Below are 19940 nucleotides of genomic sequence, written 5' to 3' on the forward strand. Positions count from 1 at the left end.
TTTTAAAACTTTGATTAGCTTCTAAATGTCAAACAATTTTGTAGGCTAGGGATTTACTCTATTTGATTGTTGGAATATTGTAACCATATCATTTGGCTTCTATGCATTGTAGTTTCAAAGTTGATTTACAAATTAAACATCACACTGACTTCATATCCTGCTGAAATTGCAACTGAATCAGTCTAATTTTACTTTGACTTTTATCTTGTCAATCCTCCACAAACTGTTTATTTAAAAAGCAGTTATCTCAGGGTCCAAGTGCTTATTATTCATTATTGTTTAATTTATTTGTTAGGGTTTGTCTTCACTGGAGAGTTAACTTGAGATATAACTCTAGTGCAACCTCACCAGGAGTCCCATCTCTATATACACAAATCCTTCAATTGAGTGTGGTGCTGCTATTAACGAGAGTTGCCTAACCTATCCAGGGGTATAGACTACATTTAGAGTTAGCACAGATCACCAGCTGCTCATACAATCACTCTGTGCAGATCAAGTGTTTTGCAGTGTGGCCATTCACTTGAGTTAATTCTTCTCTAGTTAACCTAGCTCAAGTGTAGATAATCAAAGTTAACTCTGTGGTGATGACATAGCCTTAAACACCAACAGTGTACGTGTGCTGCCATACCAACTCTTTGTCATCTCTGGTCTCATGCTAGGGTGAGTGTGTGTAGATTTCCATTTTTGTTCCACTGTGTGATGGCCTGCCTTATCCTAAGAATTCAGTTTAGTCCAGTGGTCCCCAGCCTTTTCGGTGTGGCAGGCACCGGACGACGAGCTGCCGAGGACCGTGGCCACCGGACAAGCTGCCGCCGAAATGCCACCGTGAAGCGGCAACGTCAAGAGGCATCGCCACCGAAATGCCGCCGAAAATCCAGCAGCCAGTAGGCAGGCGCACATGGATGCCCCAGCGGGCGCCAGGGCGCCCGTGGGCACCGCGTTGGGGACCAATCTGCCTGTAGTAGACACTGCAGTGTTCACTAAGGCCTGTGATTGAGAGTGCTGACTACTTTACAGTTGCTTGCCATTTCTTGGTTATGTAGGTAGGATAGCCTTTTGTGATGGGTTATGTAGAGGTAAAAATTGCCACAGAATGCCCAAGCACATGTAGGGTAATGCACTCTGGAATATATTACTGCAGTGCTCAGGGAAAAGGAATGTTGGCCAACAGTTGCACAGGCATAGTTGGGGGAGTTTTTTTTGTATACACCAAAATAAGTGTTATGAAGCCTTAAGGAGGGTGGCAACCATTTGGCTGCTTCCAAGGGCAGACCACTGTTAGCCACAAAGGTTACTTATCATGTATTATCCATTTTGAATGTGGGCACAAATCATTTTTGGAGTCAACCATGTGGTTGAAAACTTGGTTAAAAGTGTAGTATAAATGAGGGACCCTAAGTCCCAAACTATTATCACCTCTATGTACAGTCTAAAAGGTGTTGCTGGAATGGACCCCTTCTTTACCCTGTTGATAGGTGAGGTCTGACTGCTAGCACTTTATGACCTTTTGAGAGGTGGAAGACTGGAGAGGGCAAGAACATTTTTTTGAAGGACTTTTATTTTTTTACAAGTGGGTCCAGTTGAAATGTGAAGTTTTATACTGAATGGTTTAAATTGAAACAGAATTTCATAGTGTATTTATTCCCTGTAACTCAGTAGTTCTCAAACTTTTGTACTGGTGACCCCTTTCACATAACAAGCCTCTGAGTGTGACCTCCCCCCCCCCCTTATAAATTAAAACCACTTTTTTTACATATTTAACACCATTATAAATGCTGGAGGCAAAGCAGGGTTTGGGGTAGAGGCTGACAGCTCGTGACCCTCCCCCCCTTGTAATAACCTCGAGACCCCCTGAGGGGTCCTGACCCCCAGTTTGCAAACCCCTGCTGTAACTAAACATTTTTTATGTTTAAGATGCTTCTGGCAATTAAAACAATAGTTTTTTTCCTCTTTTATTTTTTGTTCCCAGTTTTCCCATAAAGGTTCCCTTATTTCCAGGTTATAGTAAACCCTCCCCAATCCTTCAGTAACTTTGGAATCAACTTTCACAATCTTGATTTGACAAACTTCTCTAGAGTGTAATTCTTGCGTTTCTTTTGTTTGTTTTTAGTCTTTAATGAGATTCTTCTTCATTTATTCTAGATATATCATATTTCTGCCCAACCAGCAAAAGATTGTCCATTTTTTACTTTTAATTAAATAATACGTCACTTCAACTGCACTTTCTTAACAACGTAGTGTGGTAGACATCTGCTTTAGAGTCAAAATGAAATGAAAGCAATGCTCATCTGACGTGAATTGATTCATTTGCTTCAGTTGATTTTCCAAACTCTTATCTGTGTGGAAAATAAGTACTGCATGCTCTTCTGTTTGCTTGCTTTTATTTTGTTCATCTTTTTTTCATTAAATAACTTTTTACATTTCTTCTTTCTCAGGAAGATTCAGAGAGAGCCAGGTATTCTCTCCGGTCTAGTCATCATTCCTATCTGGTTTGTGCTAATCTATAAACTCTCCCTTCTCCCTGTTAGGCTTTACTTTAATAAACCAACATTTAACTTCATTTTGCTTTCATTTTTGTTATCAGGGAGCGGATGACTTGGTGTCTGCTCGAAGTATTGGCAGTTATAGGGTTAGTACATAGTTTGTATGAACTTTGATACTACATGCAATTTATCTGTTTTAATCAATATAAATGGGGTAGTGTGTTCACGTCAACATTTTAATTGTATCTTGTATCAATTTATCGGAATCTTTTTTTAATAAATCTTTAAAATCTCATGGTGTTTGTACTATGAGATACCTTGAATCCCCCCTCCCCCCCAAACACTTATGTTTTTACTATAATTTAGTAGCTTAACATAATTAACTTAGTGTGAGTTTGGAAATAAGCCCCAAAACATAAGCAGTTCAGATATTGATTACATAGAATAATTTTACTTCCATTGGAAGCAAACTAAAAAAAATCACATACAGTAACTCCTCACTTTAAGTCATCCTGGTTAATGTTGTTTTGTTGTTACGTTGCTGATCAATTAGGGAACATGCTCATTTAAACTTGTGCAATGCTCCACTCTTAGGTTGTTTGGCTGCTTGCTTTCTCCACAGCTAGCAGACCCTGTGGATCTGTGCCTTCCCCCTCCTCCTCCCCCCCACCCGCGGCAATCAGCTGGCTTGCGGTGTTTCGGGGGGAGGAGTGAGGACTCGGCATGCAGGCTCCCCCTCCCTCCCCTGCTGGCGGCAATCAGCTGGCTTGCGGCCTTTAGAAGGGAGGGGAGGGAGGGGGGAAGAGCGAGGACTCAGCGTGGGAATTAAAAGGGGAGGAGGTGGGGGGGAGAAGAGGCAGGTCAAGGATGGGGGTTTGGGGGAAGGGGGGAGTAGGCGGGCTGAGGGTTTAAACCCCCCCCCCGTGCTTGCAGAGTAGGGGAAGCTGCCGCTGCTGCACAACATGCTTCTACTAGCCTACAGCACCTTCAGCCTCCTTGCCTGCCTCATCTCCAGTGCCAGTGGGCTGTGCCTGTGTAGGGTAAGGCGGGGCACCTCCCAACTATAGTACTGTACTGTATGTACCATATGTTTGTAAACACACAGCACATGCACACTACTCCCCCCCCCCCCCCCCAGCGTAGTATTAAATTGCTTGTTTAAAATTGTTTAAAATGTATATAATGCCTTTTGTCTGGCAAAAAAAATTTCCCTGGAACCTACCTCCCCCCCCCCCCTTTACATGAATTCTTATGGGGAAATTGGATTCGCTTAACATCGTTTCACTTAGGCTACATCTTCACTACAGGGGGGGGTCGATTTAAGATACGCAAATTCAGCTACGCGAATAGCGTAGCTGAATTCGACGTATCGCAGCCGACTTACCCCGCTGTAAGGACAGTGGCAAAATCGACCTCCGCGGCTTCCGTCGACGGCGCTTACTCCCACCTCCGCTGGTGGAGTAAGAGCGTCGATTCGGGGATCGATTGTCGCGTCCCGACGAGACGCGATAATTCGATCCCCGAGAGGTCGATTTCTACCCGCCGATTCAGGCGGGTAGTGTAGACCTAGCCTTAGTCACATTTTTCAGGAACATAACTACAATGTTAAGTGAGGAGTTACTGTACTTAGTGTTAGACAGAGTGGATTTGATCAAATTGATTTAAATCAGTGGTCAGGAAGACTCGATTTAATCATGTATTTCTACATAAAAGTGCATTCTTCTTGGTTGTTATAACCTTAATACATATTCTTCACAACTCAGAGGTATATATAGATTTCATTTTTAGGAGGTACACACTATACATTTTTAAGTGATTTATTTTGAAAACTTTTCAGATTAGTTTTACCGCTGTATCAGAAAATGAATTATTGTTTGGTTATTTCATTTACCAAAGCAGATGTTTATGAAGTCATTGGGCGGTGAACTATCTCCATTTCAACAAGTTAATCATTAATATTTGGAGGATTTTCTTGCCATGCTGTATTAGGAGGAGAACATCACCAGACAGACATGTAAATTGTTGTATTTAAGTAAAACAACAAGGTTATGTATTCTGGATTTTTTCTTCAACAGCAAACATACAATATTTTAACAAAACAAGCATATGAATTTTTGATTTTAATTAAACATTCAAGTTTTTCTTTGTTGCACTGTTTGCATTTTGCATGCATGCCTGTCTTACCCACAGGTAGAGGAACTTCATTAAAATATTCCCAAACTGGGTCTCTTTTACGGCCTGCTGCCATTATAGGTTTTCCCTTCTAGTGAGAGAATGGTATGGTAGATCTCAGATCAATGAAGGCTACACTCAGAAAGACCTCAAGACTTCTGGAATACGCTGCTCAAACAGTTTCACTTTTGTTTTCTACTGCCTGTCCTTCCCTTCTCACATTTATCTCCAGACGACTTCTCCTTGTCCAGATCTATTCCGCCCCCAACAATCTTCTATTCATTGAACTTTTTGCAACTTTGCACTTTTAGAGAGATGTAAGGGATTGACTCAGTGTACACAAATTTGCAGAGGGACAATAGGGTTGAGGTCTGTTATTTCTCACCTCTGTATATTATTTATGTATGTTTTCAAATAACATTTTTGCTGTTAACAAGCCTGTTATCTCTGGAGACACAAATCCACAGTTTGCGAACTCCAAAACTAAGGATCTCTGATGGTATCTTCTAGACTGAGCCCCATTGGGTAGATAGAAAGATTAACCTAAATAATATATACAGAAGCCCCTGGAGCCTCACAGGATTGCCCTAATTCATGAACTAGTGGAACTCGTTTACAAAACTTTTCTTAAACATTACATGAGTTTGTCTCATACTATCGAATTAGAATCTATAATCCCTATTCCATGATGAGATATCTTTGAGCTATAATGTATCTTATCTAAAACTATTTAGATAAGTTTTTTCCTCAAAAGGCATTTTATCAAAGAAATCTGATTTAAATAAAAAAAATCTGATTTTTGTGTGTGTGTAAATCATTGATTTTTATCCCTCCTGGTGTTAGCACATGTACAGTACAACTTTAAATAGACAGTATTTAAAACTTAGGTCAAGTCATTGTACTTGAGCATCACATGTTCTTCTCCCAAACAAGTGCTGAGAATTATAAGCTTGCATAGTCATGTACATGTATGTTATCTGTACATTAAGATAATTCAAGCTGTGTCTGTAGCTGCTAGCACTCATCAGCTGTGCACTGAGGTCGGATTCAAAGCTGCTCTTGATAACTGCTTAGAATGCTTAGTTTAGGTGGTAGTGCTTTTGAAAGAAAAGTCGTTCTAAAAATGTTTCTCCTCGTTCCCTCGCCTCTTCCTTCTCTTCTCTTTGCTGCTTTTCTACCTTCTTTTTCTCCCCCTCCTCTTCCTTTCTCATTCATTCTTTGTTTCCCTTCCACTTCCCTCTCACCTTCTCTTCCTCTACCCTAAGGGCATGGCTACACTCGAAACTCCAAAGCGCTGCCGTGGGAGCGCTCCCGCAGCAGCGCTTTGAAGTGCGAGTGTGGTCGCGGCGCCAGCGCTGGGAGAGAGCTCTCCCAGCACTGCAGGTACTCCACCTCCCCGAGGGGATTAGCTTGGAGCACTGTTTACACTGGTGCTTTACAGCGCTGTAACTTGCTGTGCTCAGGGGGGTGTTTTTTCACACCCCTGAGTGAGAAAGTTGCAGCACTGTAAAGCGCCAGTGTAGCCATAGCCTAAGAGTTGCTTCCCTCTCTTCTAGTTCTCTACTCACTTCTTACCGCTCAAATCTACTTCTTTACCCTTGCATTTTTCTCTCCTTCTTTCCTATGGTGGCTTTTCTTTCACACTTGAGAGAGATCTGTGTGGTGTTCCTATGTTCTGTTTTTGCACTCTTGCAGAAGTGGAGAACATGCATTCTTAAGTTACTTCATCATTCACTTTTAGCAGCAGCCCACCCAAAAGAGACTTGCAAGCTATTCTGTTCACTGGCGTCAGCTCCATAGAGAACAATTTTGTAATGCTGGTGTGTGTGGCAGTTCACCAACATCTACAGCTCTTTTCCTTCAATCTGTTTCCATTTCCTTGACCATCCTTTCCCCCCAGTCTTATGACAGACTTCCCCCCAGACTCAGACAAAAGCAGGAAAGGGGCAGTGTTTAGAGCTGAAAATCAATTCTCCATCAGAGCATTTTGTATCTTCAAAAAAAAAATTTCTTTAGCTTTTCTTATATCCAGTAATACTGTGAAGATCCTTAAGTATGATTCACCTCAGTTGTAATATTAAATAAATTATTTATCTAATTATTAGCTTTTCTGTTTTCATCACTCTATAAGAGAGAAGAGTTCTAGAAAACTGAAAGAGGAACATTGTAATGTCAATATTAAGGGAGTGAAATGGCTAATTACAGACTAATGGTTAACTTCAATCTCAGTAAACTTTTTTAAAGCAACTTACTGTGTGGACAGAACTGGAACCTAAGAAATTGTCAATGTGAGTTTACAAAGAACAGATCTTGTCAGAGAAAGTTGACATTTTTCAAAAATGACTAGAAGTTTACTACTGAGAAAGTGATAACTGTGTGGTAAATGGATTTTAGTCAAACATTTGATAAAGTATTGTTGCAATATACATTGATATACCTGTTTTCCATCAATTACTTATAATAGACATATGTATGTATATGTGTAAATGTAATTACATAAATTCTGTACAAAATAGGCTTGGCAGAATTTGATTTTTCTTTTCATAATTTCAACAGAACTGTTTTTAAACTGTTTTTCTAGTTTTATCCATTTGTGTTCATACTTGCTTAAAAGTCATAACTTTACGCATATTTTGTATTTTATTTTAATTTTCACAGTTGCAGGAAATTATGGGAGAGGGTCAGAGTATGGAGGGGTCAGACAATAATTATTTAACGATAGTAGATGTTGAGGCTTAAAAACTAAAGGTTTCTAACGATTAAAACTCAAATAGACAATATCACATGTCAAAATATACAAAGTAAATATCCCTAAATCAAAATCTAATAAGTTCCCAAGCAGCATTTTTCTTACTTTGCCTATCATTACATTTTTATTAATATTGATGGAAATATTTTTGTCTATTTTTGTGTGTACAATGAAATCAATGTTTAGTGACATGTACCGATAAAAATCTAATCCCTTTCACGCTTAAGAATAGTCAAGCTTGGTTCCTCAGTTAATGCAAACAACACTTCATTTATGAGGTTAATATTCAATATGCTTTTCTCTAAAGCAGACCATCTCTGACTCTTCTTTTTGGAATACAAACTTAAATCTTGTTGTTATCATTAGAAGCTAGAAGATGACTAGGTACCAAATGTCAGAAAATAAGAACAAGTCGTCTTCGCTTTTATTATTTATATTATGATAGTGCTCATGTAGTCTACGCAGCCAATGGTAGTGAGTCTCAGAGCCTGGGTCTACATACTCATGGGGCTAGGGCTACCACACTATTTAAGTGCTTTGCCAAATTGTGCCCTAAATGAGATTAATAATGGCATATTTTACATTCAAAACCATCGAGAATGTTGGTCTCCTTTATATGTTTGGTCATGTTTTAAAGTTAATATCTGTAATATGGTATAACTTACCTTTTGGTATAAAATGTCACTGGGACTTTTATATGAAATTGCTGTAAAACTGTATTTATAGATTATAAGTGAGGCAAAGAAATTGAGGTACTTAATGAGAAAACAGAAGTGCTAGATGTTAAATTAATATAAGATAAAACATGTGCACATATAATATGTATGCAGGTCGTCTTATGCTGTATTTTTGAAAAGTGTATATGAATGTATTCCATGATAAAAAGCATTAATAAATGCACCTAAGCACACCAGAAATTAGAGAAACTAATTTGGTAGATAAACATTAGCCTTTCTTCATCTTTTCCAAAGAGAAAATAATTTGCTCAAAGCAGTCATGTTATTTCTCATTCTATAAGAAATAAAACACAATTAAAGAAAGCACAAACTAGTATGGTTAGAAATAGCACATGAGATGGTCATCCATAGTACTTGTCAGTGTACTCACACAACTCACTCTTAAATTATACTGTCATTCCTAGTGCATAAAATTAGCTTTATTACGCTGCTCACCATGCATTGAGTACAGATTTATATATATCTCTACGTTAAAAGCAGTTTTTTATTTTGAATTTATTTACTGTGTATATATTTGAAATTCATAATCTTCTACAATTTAATTCCTAAGAGTTCATCTTTGGATGTCAGTGGGTCTCATAGCAGCAGAACAAGCGCCTCCAGAAGGAGAGATCTTGCGGTGTGTAACCTGGAAATGAGCATGTTTTGACTTGTTCATGTAATATAACATTTTGTGTGCCTACTGATCAAAAATAGTAATAAAATACTGAGCACTTATTTCAGCTAGAACACATTATTTTAATGGAGAACAGTAGTTACTGGAGTGTGGTGTTCGTATAATACAGCTTTCTTCCAGTGAAAATGTATTTGAAGGCTCTAAGAAATCTGTGGCTTAAGTTTTGTTTTGGCTCAGCAAACCAATGTGGGAACATTGTTGTGGGAAGAGGTGGTCTTCCAGTTCCTCAACAGAAATGTGTTGAGATGACAAAGCTTGAAAACCACTGCATTAAATTAAATGCAGTTTCTCTGCTGGAGCTTTTGGCAGGAGACTGCTTCAAGCTTCAATTTGTAGATTGCTCAAGCCATATCTTTTTGGGGTAGATACTGCACTTTTAGTCCCATGATCTGGGCTGAAATAAGAAAATAAAGAATAACTATTATTCTAGCTTAGACAATTTTATCTGTAATGTTTATATGCAGATTTTAATGTTTTCTGAAGTTGTTGAATTGTTGATGAATTATGATTAGGGTTCCGTGTTTGTCACAGAGGTCGGGATAGTCACAGAGTCTGTGACTCTCTGCGACCTCTGTGACTTCTGCAGCAATAAGTGTGGCTGACCCCTGGGCCGCTCAGGCAGCCCTGGGGACAGCCACACCGGCTGCTGCTGCAGCGGTTCTGCAGTCGGCCGCCTGGAGCAGCATCGGCCCCGGGGCCAGCTGCATGGGCTGCTACTCTGGGGCCCTGGGCAGCTGGTCCCAGGGACTGCCTGAGCAACAGCCGATGTGGCTGGACCTGGGGACCGCCTGCGGAGCAATCCTGGGGCTGACAGGACCTGATGCAGCTAGGTGGCTCCTGGCAGTGGTCCCAGGGCAGCTGGAGCAGTGGCTGGCCCCCTGGGGCTTCCCCCATGGCAGCTGCCAAAGCGGCAGCAGGCCCCTGGGGCTCTCCCCTTCCCAGCAGCTGGTGCTGCACGTCCCCTCCATCCCCCCCAAAAAAGATTCAATCATGAGTATTTATGGTATAAGTCATGGACCGGTCACGGGGAGAGATTTTTTTGTTTCTTACATCTGACCGGTCTATGACTTTTACTGAAAATACCTGTGATTAAATTGTAGCTTTAATTATGATTAAGGCTGTGAGTCTTTCACAAAGGTGACGGATTCTGTGACTTTCTGGGACCTCTGGGACTTCTGCAGCAACTGGTGCGGCTGACCCAAGGGCTGCCTGAGCAGCTGGGGTGGCCCTGGGGTCAGCCGCACCGGCCGCTGCTCCAGTACTGGTCCCGGGTGCTGTCGCGGAGCAGCGGTCCAGGAGCAGCAGTGGCTGCCCCCCCTCTTGCCCCCCCAGCACCTAAGATTTAGTTGGGGATATTTTTTGGTAGAAGTCACTTTTTGTTTCTTGCCCCTGACTTGTCCATGACTTTTTACTAAAAATACCCGTGATTAAATCGTAACTTTAATCCCATATATAGGGTTTTGATGGCAACAGTACTCTTCAGTCTGATCTGTCTCCATGTGTTGCATTTAAAATAACACTTTTTTAGTTAAAATGGTGCAGCTTAAAAAGAAAACCAGACCTGAGTCTGGGTGGGAAGACAAATATTCAGAGAATCAAATTAACAACCAAGAGGTTATCCTTATAAGTCTCCTCTAAGCAGTTTAAACATCTTAATGAAAAAAAAAAACACAAGTTTTGGCTTCAGTTGTAGCATTAATAGTGTATAGCTTCCAGCAGCTCCCATTGGCCTGGAGCAGCGAACCGCGGCCACTGGGAGCTGCAATCAGCAGAACCTGCGGACGCGGCAGGTACACAAGCTGGCCGGCCCCGCCAGGAACAAGTTTGGGAACAACTGGTGTATAGAAAGGTTCTGAAACCAATTTCCATTTTTTAAATTCCTGGTACAGTCAGAAAAGTGACACTTAAATAACACCAGCATTCTCAACAGTTCTGCTTCCTATGAGTACTAAAAATCTGTATCTGCTTGCTTCACTAGCAAGAATAAATTTTTATTTCTGACAGCATTGCAAAGCCAACATCCATAGAATAGGGACCTGGATGCTTTTGTGGCTTATGCATCACCAACAGATTGGTTAACTAAGTTACAGTTGTGGAATCTTGAAAAATTTATAACCCAGAAAACACAGATTTACTTTTACATCCCAAGACTAACACTTAAAAAAATATTTTCTTATCTGTAAGTTGAGCAAATTTGATGTCTGGTATTGCGAGACAGTAAGCACGGAACCCTACAACTACAATAGTATTATTATGGAGTGAGTCATTTTCCAGAGTGTTTCCGCATTCTCATACAGCTGTTGTAACAGAATTTGTGTAAATATTTAAAGTTCTGATATTCAAGCAGTATGAAAACTGGTCATGTAGGGCTAGCTGACTGTTGTCACAAATCATCTCACTTTTCAGTAGGGCTGTCAAGCGATTAAAAAAATTAATCGAGCGATTAATCGCACTGTAAAATGATAATGGAATACCATGTATTTAAATATTTGTGGATGTTTTCTACATTTTCAAATATATTGATTTCAGTTACAACACAGAATACAAACTGTACAGTGCTCACTTTATATTTTTTAATTACAAATATTTGCACTGTAAAAATGATAAAGATAGTATATTTCAATTCACCTAATACAAGTGCTGTAGTGCAATCTCTTTATCATGAAAGTTGTACTTAAAAAATGTAGAATTATGTACAAAAAATAACTGCATTCAAAAATAAAACAATGTAAAACTTTAGAACCAACAAATCTACTTCAGCCAATTGCTCAGACAAGCAAGTTTGCTTAAAATTTGCAGGAGATAATGCTGCCCACGTCTTGTTTAAAATGTCACCTGAAAGTGAGAACAGGTGTTTGCATGGCACTGTTGTAGCCGGCATCGCAAGATACTTACATGCTAGATGCGCCAAAGATTCGTATGTCCCTTCATATGAAGTAGGACTGAGTGGACTTGTAGGCTCTAAAGTTTTGCATTGTTTTGTTTTTGAGTGCAGTTATGTAGCAAACAAACAAAATCTACATTTGTAAGTTACACTTTCACGACAGAGATTGCACTACAGTACTTGTATGAGGTGAATTGAAAAATACTATATCATTTTTACAGTGCAAATATTTGTAATAAAAATAATATAAAGTGAGCACTGTACACTTTGTATTTTGTGTTGTAATAGAAATAAATATATTTGAAAATGTAGAAAAACATCCAAAAATATTTATTAATTTTCAATTGATATTCTATTGTTTAACGGTGCGATTAATCACGATTGATTTTTTTGTTAATGGCGTGCGTTAACTGCATTTAATCGACAGCCCTACTTTTCAGAAATTTGCACATTTTTAGCAGTGTGCTAAGAAATAGCCATTCTGATTTTTAAAAAATCTATTTTCCCTCAAAAATGCCAGTTTGTGATGCATAATATTCCTTAGTGTGAATTTTGACTGTTGTACTCAGTAAATCTGTGATTCTCTTAATCCTCTTAATTTTTGACTACTGCTTTATTGATATAAACATTTTAGATTTTTATTTCTTTCTGTCCTGATTTCCTGTTGTCTTGGCATTCTGAAATTCTTCTTTCTTCACCATTGGTTTTCCATACCTTTTTAGTGTGATGGGGTGAAGGATAGAGCTACAAGACATTCACTCTCAGTACGTAGATAATTTGCATGTCTCTATATGAATAATGGCTACTTTTAAAAGACCTGATCACATTAATTTTGAATGATTGTGAGCTCTTAAAAAATTATCACTAAATTGATCTTGCCTACTGTGTTCTCAGTTAGGATATGATTACAAATGTAACTATTTTGGAAGGGTGCATGTATAACTACTTTTCTGACAAAAAATGAAGTTATAGAATATACAATTTTAAATCTAAATAACCATCTGTATGTGTCATTCATTGTTAAATTACTTTCTATTTTGGGTAATATTATAATAGCATTACAATTACTGTTCTGAAGAGCATGGTATTGGCATATTGGGGTCCTTTAAAGTCTTTTCTACTTCTCTGCCATTTAAAAAATATTACTTCCATTTAACTTGGCATACAAATTAGACTGAGGAAACATACATTTTCAAAAACTAATATACAATTAATGTGTATGAAAATATACTACTTTATGATAGCTGCTAATGTCCTGATCTTGCAACTTGTTCCACCTAGGCAGAACCCTGCGCCCATACTGGCTGCTGCATGGTCCTAAAATAGTGGGGTGATCTGTCGGCTCATATACACTAGGACTCGCAAAGTTGCTTATATCAGTGGGACAGAAGTGGTATTTGGAATGGTAGGAAATCTGTTTAAAAAAAAAAAAAATGTACATAGAGTATACACTAGAAGGAGAGGTGTTCTGATGACAGGAAGGCACTTCATACATCAGTTCGGGGCAAATAATCCTGAGGCAAATACTACAGAGGAAGTTCACACAACACAGAGCCCTGGCCTGTCAGGGCTTGCCATTGTGCAGCAAGGATTTGGGGCCAAGACTAGTTGATCTGCTGCTACTGAGTCTTGGGCTGTAAGTAGTTCATGCCTCTTGATCCAGACTCTCTGTAAATGCAGAAAGAAAAGATCGTATCGGTTACATTTGGGTCACAAAATCATAAGGACTAGATACAACAAGCCCAAAAAATCTTAAATTCTCAAACACAGGGATCAGGGTATTTTATCCCTTAATTTAAAAAATGATCTCATTTACCATTCCTGCTCAGAAGTATGTTGAACTGGGTTTGTGCAGATCCCTTTTAAGCAGAGACAGGAATCAAACATTTTTGTTACTAACATGAACCTGTAAACAAACCAGAAACTAAATTAACACCCATAAACTTTGAATAAACTATGAAATAGATTAAGTAAGTGAAAGGAATAAACTCTTAATATACTTTTGTTTTAAGCTTATTTTTTCAATTTTGCACATTTTACCTTTTTGAGAACTACACCTCTACCCCGATATAATGCGACCTGATATAACACGAATTTGGATATAACGCGGTAAAGCAGTGCTCCGGGGCAGGGCTGCGCACTCCGGCGGATCAAAGCAAGTTCGATATAACGCGATTTCACCTATAACGCAATACGATTTTTTGACTCCCGAGGACAGCGTTATATCGGGGTAGAGGTGTATTGTGAACATTGAACACTGGTTGTCTTTACTGGATAACTCAAGACAGGTAAAGTTGCAGTCACACTCATCTGACCCTTCTTTTGGGTTTAGTGATATGAGCAACCTGCGTCTGGTATTTTGGCCCAGTCCCCATTCCTCTCAGTAGGTAGGTCAGTGTTTTCTATGGCCATGCTCCTCTAGAATAGTAAGCGTTTTGTTAAGAATTGCATGTTCCTTCTTTTATTATGCTCTGGTGTTGAAGATGCTGTTGTTGGTTAGTTTTTACTTTCTAAATTTTTACTTATAGAATCCTGCTTACAATGACTCTCTTGGAATAAAGAAGTCTTCTAGTTCCCATAAAGATCTCTTGGTTAGTGTTCTCATGCAATATTTGTTATGAAATACCAAATAAGTACAGAGGGTCCTTTACAAATAAATTCTATATATGTTTACTATACTGGGGCTATGCATGTCTTCGTTATAGTAAAAGAAATCTAGGTGATCTATGTGATGGTATGGGCCAAATTCTGCTCTGAATTTGGCCCATACCAAATCTGAATTGATTGCAACTCCAATCATGTCAGCAGAATTGTGTGTACTATTCAGAGCAGAATTTAAATCCTATACAAAGAGGTCTTTGCTAAGCTTTTGGAAATATTTGCAATAGTAATACTTGTGGATGAAAATTTATTTTCAGCTTTTTCATTTGATTTCATTTCATTTGCTCTGTGGGGACAGAGGAACCTACTTCATATCTACCCCCCTGTAGATCTATCAGTAGTGAGTACAGCTGCTCCCCGAGTTACGTAAACCCGATGTACACAAATCCTAGCTTACAGAAAAAGTTGTGTAAGCTAGAAATAGGAGTGGGTTTTTTTTTTTTTTTAGCGTAATGGTGGGAGATACGTTTCCGACTTACGCAAAATTCGAGTTATGCAAGGTGTTACGCAAGTGTTCTGTTCCGGAAGTCGGGGAGTGTCTTTAGCTTAAATTCTGTTGTGCAGGTAAGGTTTGCCATTAACATTTGACACCGTATCAGTGACTTTTTTGAAAAAGATGTTGGGATTATTGTGATCTCCAGAAAGCGGTTGTAGAATGTCCAAGTATACAATTTAAAAAATAAGATATTCACAGGAAATCTTTAATTAAAAAATACATATATTTAGGATGGTATTTTCGAAAGGTCCCAGCCCTGATAAATGAGTCATTGATTAAATGGGCACAGAGTTAGGCCAGTTAGGCCACCTTTGAAAAATCCCACCTTGAATCCATATTTTTCTCTCACTACTGAAATATTTTCTTATTTTCACAGCACTGTATAGTTTCTGCCACATTTTTCAAAATGCCACTCTTTCCAAAGAGCCACAATTTGCTACATCCCAATACATGTGCTCTTGCATGCTGTCTCTTTGTGCGTGCATGCGCACAGATATAGCCAATTTGGCAAAGGGATGTGCATATATTGTTCTTTATTCCCCATTGAGTTGCACTGATTCCAATGGAAATATAGATCAGTGCTTTTTGATCCCTTTAAACACACACACTTTTATAGTTAAGAAAGTAGGGGGCTAAGTTCCACAATATAGATGATCAGAAATGTAATCAATAAGCTTTCAATGTGGTTTTCTCTGAGAACAGTGGTGTAAGAAAGATAGGCCCCGATCCTTCACACACTTAGCACATTTAACTCCACTAGTGAGCGTCAGTGGGACTATTCACAGTTGTAAAGTTAAGCATATGCTTATGTGTTTGCCGGATTGGTGCCTGGTTTATTAAATATTTTCACTAGTGTTTTGAAGATGTAGTGAAGATACAGACTATTACATACTTATGAATTCTCTCTTTCAAATTCTGATTCAACAAATTATCTAATGGAAACAGATTAAACAAATAAGCATAAATGTGTTCTGATTTATTATTTGACGTTGTCAAGATTTTGAAGTAATAATTATTCACTTGTCAGGTTTTTCAGGGACATTCCTCGGTTTTGCGTGGGGCAAAAAACAAACCCATATTTTTTTCTCCTGGCTGGATGAGGCATTTTTTAAATGTCAGCATTTTCCATAATTTTTTAAAGAGTACTCTTTTTTTTTTTTTTTTTTTTTTTTTTAAAAGTGCCATTTTTCCTTCAGAAAATTGCACCAATTTTGAGCCCTGGCCCTAAAAAAATGAGAGAGAACTTTTAATGTCTGTTTACAAGTTTGGGGATGTCTGGGCATCATTGTGGTTTAATTCGTGTTCACAATAACTTTATGTACAATTTTTTATTTTTTACAGAGTGGATTTTACCATGACCAAAGGAATTATAGCAGCCTTAGACATAGCAAACCAATCTCTTCCTACCATACTCGGGTACTTTGGTTTCTGCTTAATTATGATGCATGTTTTTTTCCTCTTAAGATTCTGGAGTATTAAAACTAATATTAGCATAACTTGAAATGCTTGCTTAGTTTTTAACATTGCTGCTCAGATTAATTTATGAGGGACTGTTTTCTGTCACTGTAGAGCTTGATGAATAACATAGAAGCAGTTTTGTTTCCTGCAAGTTTTGAGATAAATTTTAAGTAGTTTAGGTCATGAATTATTACTATATGTTTGATTTTAAATTGAGTTTTAAGTTTACTTATGTGCTTTTCAAGGCCAGCTTTACTGAATTGCCCAGGCAAACTAGGGAAATCATTCAGAATAATGAGAGGCAAAAAGTTCAATTTTTTATAATTTTCTGTAAAATAATTATTTTGATTTGTGAAATGTGCCTAAATTAAATAACCTTTCTGTTATTTATCATAAGCCCTTATGATTAGTCTATTTTACTTGATCCAACCTCTTTACAGCTTCATAAATATAAATTGGTATTAAAAATAAAACTTTTCTGCTCATCTTTCCTTATCTTGGAAAAACATTAATACTCAAGTTCGTAACTAGCCCAACAGACTTTCCCAAGATGTGACACTTCTTGTGCTGCTTTGAGTGGTTACAGACGTGTATTCCACTCAGGTATGTGCGCACCAAAGCCAGAGAACTTTGCCTACTAATACCCGTAGGGGTGAAACTTGTGCCCTCTTGCCCCTTAGCTATTTGAGGGCAGCACCACACTGACCCCTCTCAGTTCCTTCTTACTGCCTCCAGACAGGGCCAGATTAACACAGGAGCTTTAGGGGCTGCAGCCCAGGGCCTCTGGCAAAGGCAAAAATAAATCCATAGTCATATACAATTCGGTGGTCACCAACCCATCGATCACAGTCGACGGGTCGATCCTGGAGCTGCTGCCAGTCGATCACAATCTCCGGGCCGCTAAAAGTCTAGTGGCGCAGCAGGGGTCAGGCAGGCTGCCTGTATGCCGTGGCCCCACACCGCTCCCGAAAGCGGCTGGCTGCTGGCACATCTCTGCGGCCCCTTGGGGGGGAGGAGCAGCTCCTTGTGCTGCCCCCACCGTCAGCACCATCCCTGCAGCTCGGCCAATGGGAGCCGCCGGGGTGGCACTTGTGGACAGTGCACGGAGACATGCTGTCCCCTCCCCCCCCCCCCAGGGGTGCGCAGACACATGCCAGCAGCCGGCTGCTTCGGGAGCAGCGTGGGGCCATGGCATGCAGGCAGGCAGCCTGCCTGAGCCCTGCTGCGCTGCCAGCCAGGAGCTGCCTTGGTAAGCGCCTCCCAGCTGGAGCTTGCACCTTGCATCCCCTCCTGCACCCCAACCCACTGCCCCAAGTGAGAATCCCCTCCTGCACCAAACTCCCTCCCAGATCCCACTCCCCTCACCCTCTCCTGCACCCCCACACTCTGCCCCAGCCTGGAGCCCTCTCCTGCACCCAAACTCCCTCATAGAAAGAAACTAATATAACCAGCTGTTCTAAGGTAAGAAGTAGGCTATTTTGAATTAACTACATTCTACATGTTTTAAGACTGAAATGTAACCACAGAATGGCTTTGTTAATTAAAAGGCAAGTTTAGTATAGCGTTAATAGCCTCGATGCTATAATTGTGATCATTTAGTTTTAAATTAGGAAAAAGACTTGTATACAGTGGCCCCACAAAATCTAATAGCCCCAGGCCCACAGGAGAGTTAATCCGGCCCTGCTTCCGGCTTGAATCAGAGTGCTCAATGTGTTTTTTACCTCACGCTTTGTTTCACAGGGCTGTATGTGACTCTCCCCCCCCCCCCCATATAGTTACTTGTATTTGGTTTAGTTAGTAGTACCCTTAGTTTTAGTTTATTAATAGATGGGATTTTGCCCATTGTGATGCCCTCTCCAGGGATTAAACACTGCCTGTAATGTGGAGTAACTGTCCCGAGTAGTGACCCCAATACTCTATTAGTTGTGCCTTGAGGAAGGGCACATCAAAGAAAGTTGTTCCATCTGTGAGTTCGAGAGAAATCATATGGCCAGAGACTTTTGCTTGAAGTAGTACCTTCTGGAGCAGGCCATGAGGCCTGCTTTCACAATTAGGGACCTCCACAATGTCAGCTCCCATGCCCAAGGGCATCGGAGCTGACATGGGCTGTTTGGCCACATTTGGATTCCTCTCCCAGGAGGAAGAGAGACTGTTCTTCTCCCTCTGGTATTTGTAAAGAACAGTCATAAAACAGACTGGGGCTGTTCCAGAGCTAAGAGAGATTCCTCCCCTTCTAAGAGGATTGCAGATTGGCACCATGATTTATCCGGTATGTGAGAGAGCAGGGCTGCTCTCTGATATTGAGACAAAAGCAAGTGGACTCCATACCATTGACTCTAATATCATCCGTGGGGCATCCATTGAGTCCAGTACTGATGGTGTCAGTGTCTGCACTGACTCTTTCAACTCCTGTGGTGTATCAGGCAGCATTGGACTTGATTAGCCTGTCTGTTCCTGACTCTCCACTAATTCAGGAATGTTAAGCTGTGATGGCTTTTTCGGTGTCGTCATCCCCATCTGGTTGCAGACTTGTTATTGTCGGCACCGTCTTCTGCGACTCCTCCAATTCAGGGTGTAGTGTTGAGGTTGCCTGCCTTTTTGATACCCAGGGGCTTGTCAGCACAGGGTACTGTCTTTGTTGCTGATGATGACTCCAGCACACACTGCATCTGTGTGACTGGTGCCAGCTTGAACTCCAGTACTGATGTCTGCTCCTGTACCAAGTGTGAGGCCTCTATCATTCCTTAAAGCTCCAACTGCTTTATCTTTATTGGTAACGATGCATCCTACATTCCAAACTTTGGATGAGTCTGGACGTTTACAGGCCCTTCCCAGGGTGTGGCTCCTCCAATACCTCTGGACTACTTGGAAAGTTCTTCAAGGTTGGGCTCAGAGACATCTTCCTCCTCTCCCTCACCTTCTTGATACTGCTCTTGGTGGTCATTGAGCATCACGATCAGTACTGAGATTGGCACTGCTTTCATAGCAGGGAGGAGGTTTGTGACCACCCACACGATACCCCTACCCAGAGTGGCTTCCTCTGAGCCTCTGGGAAGTTCCATGGTTAGTAAGGTCCTGATCCTTGGCTTAATCCAGAGTGAAGTCACTTATTCTGCTGGTAGCCTCTCCTGCTGAACCTCCAGTGCTGCAGCCACAGAAGGGGGTTGCTCCTGCTAAACTGGGTCAGCCTAAGCCGTTGTTACAAGCACCACAGGAGAGTCCATTGGTTCAGCTTGCTTCAGGCTTGGGTAATCAGGCTGCGTTTGTTCAGGAAAACACCCATAAATTGTTGGATATTCTCCAGTCCTCAACTCGGGAGAGTGGCTCTCCCAATAAATGAACTGATCCTGGAATCTGCCAAGACTCTATGGAACACCCCAGAGATGTTACCGCCCACAATAAAATGTACTGCATGCCCGTGAATGATTGAGTGTTTCTGTTCAAATCCAGCACCTAACTTTCTTATGGTAAGGGCAGCTAATGAGAGGTTAAGGTGGAGAGATGCAAGTCGACACCAAAGGACAAGGGCTGTAAAAGACTGGACTATTCAGGGAGGAAAATTTATTCTACTTCATCCTTAGAAATGTGTGTTGCCAATCAGCAAGTACTTTTATTGAATTATAA

General features: G+C 40.3%; 1 protein-coding gene across 5 annotated transcripts in view; it reads left to right on the forward strand.

Moving 5' to 3' along the window:
* The window catches only part of LRRFIP2 (LRR binding FLII interacting protein 2), a 111747-nt gene that overhangs the window by 20695 nt on the left and 71112 nt on the right, over positions 1 to 19940 (forward strand). For 2 of the 5 annotated variants that reach the window (XM_065399588.1, XM_065399589.1), the window contains exons 4-9: positions 2436 to 2489; positions 2585 to 2629; positions 8692 to 8760; positions 12424 to 12465; positions 14230 to 14292; positions 16200 to 16274. The exons of 1 other annotated variant lie outside the window; for it this stretch is intronic. In XM_065399588.1, the coding sequence (XP_065255660.1) occupies positions 2436 to 2489; positions 2585 to 2629; positions 8692 to 8760; positions 12424 to 12465; positions 14230 to 14292; positions 16200 to 16274 (348 nt within the window). Of the gene's footprint in view, positions 1 to 2435; positions 2490 to 2584; positions 2630 to 8691; positions 8761 to 12423; positions 12466 to 14229; positions 14293 to 16199; positions 16275 to 18628; positions 18632 to 19940 lie in introns of all 5 variants that reach the window. 2 more of the 5 variants (XM_065399590.1, XM_065399586.1) reach the window with 2 other exon arrangements.

Source organism: Emys orbicularis, chromosome 2, assembly GCF_028017835.1.
Source record: "Emys orbicularis isolate rEmyOrb1 chromosome 2, rEmyOrb1.hap1, whole genome shotgun sequence".
Classification (NCBI taxonomy): Eukaryota; Metazoa; Chordata; order Testudines; family Emydidae; genus Emys; species Emys orbicularis.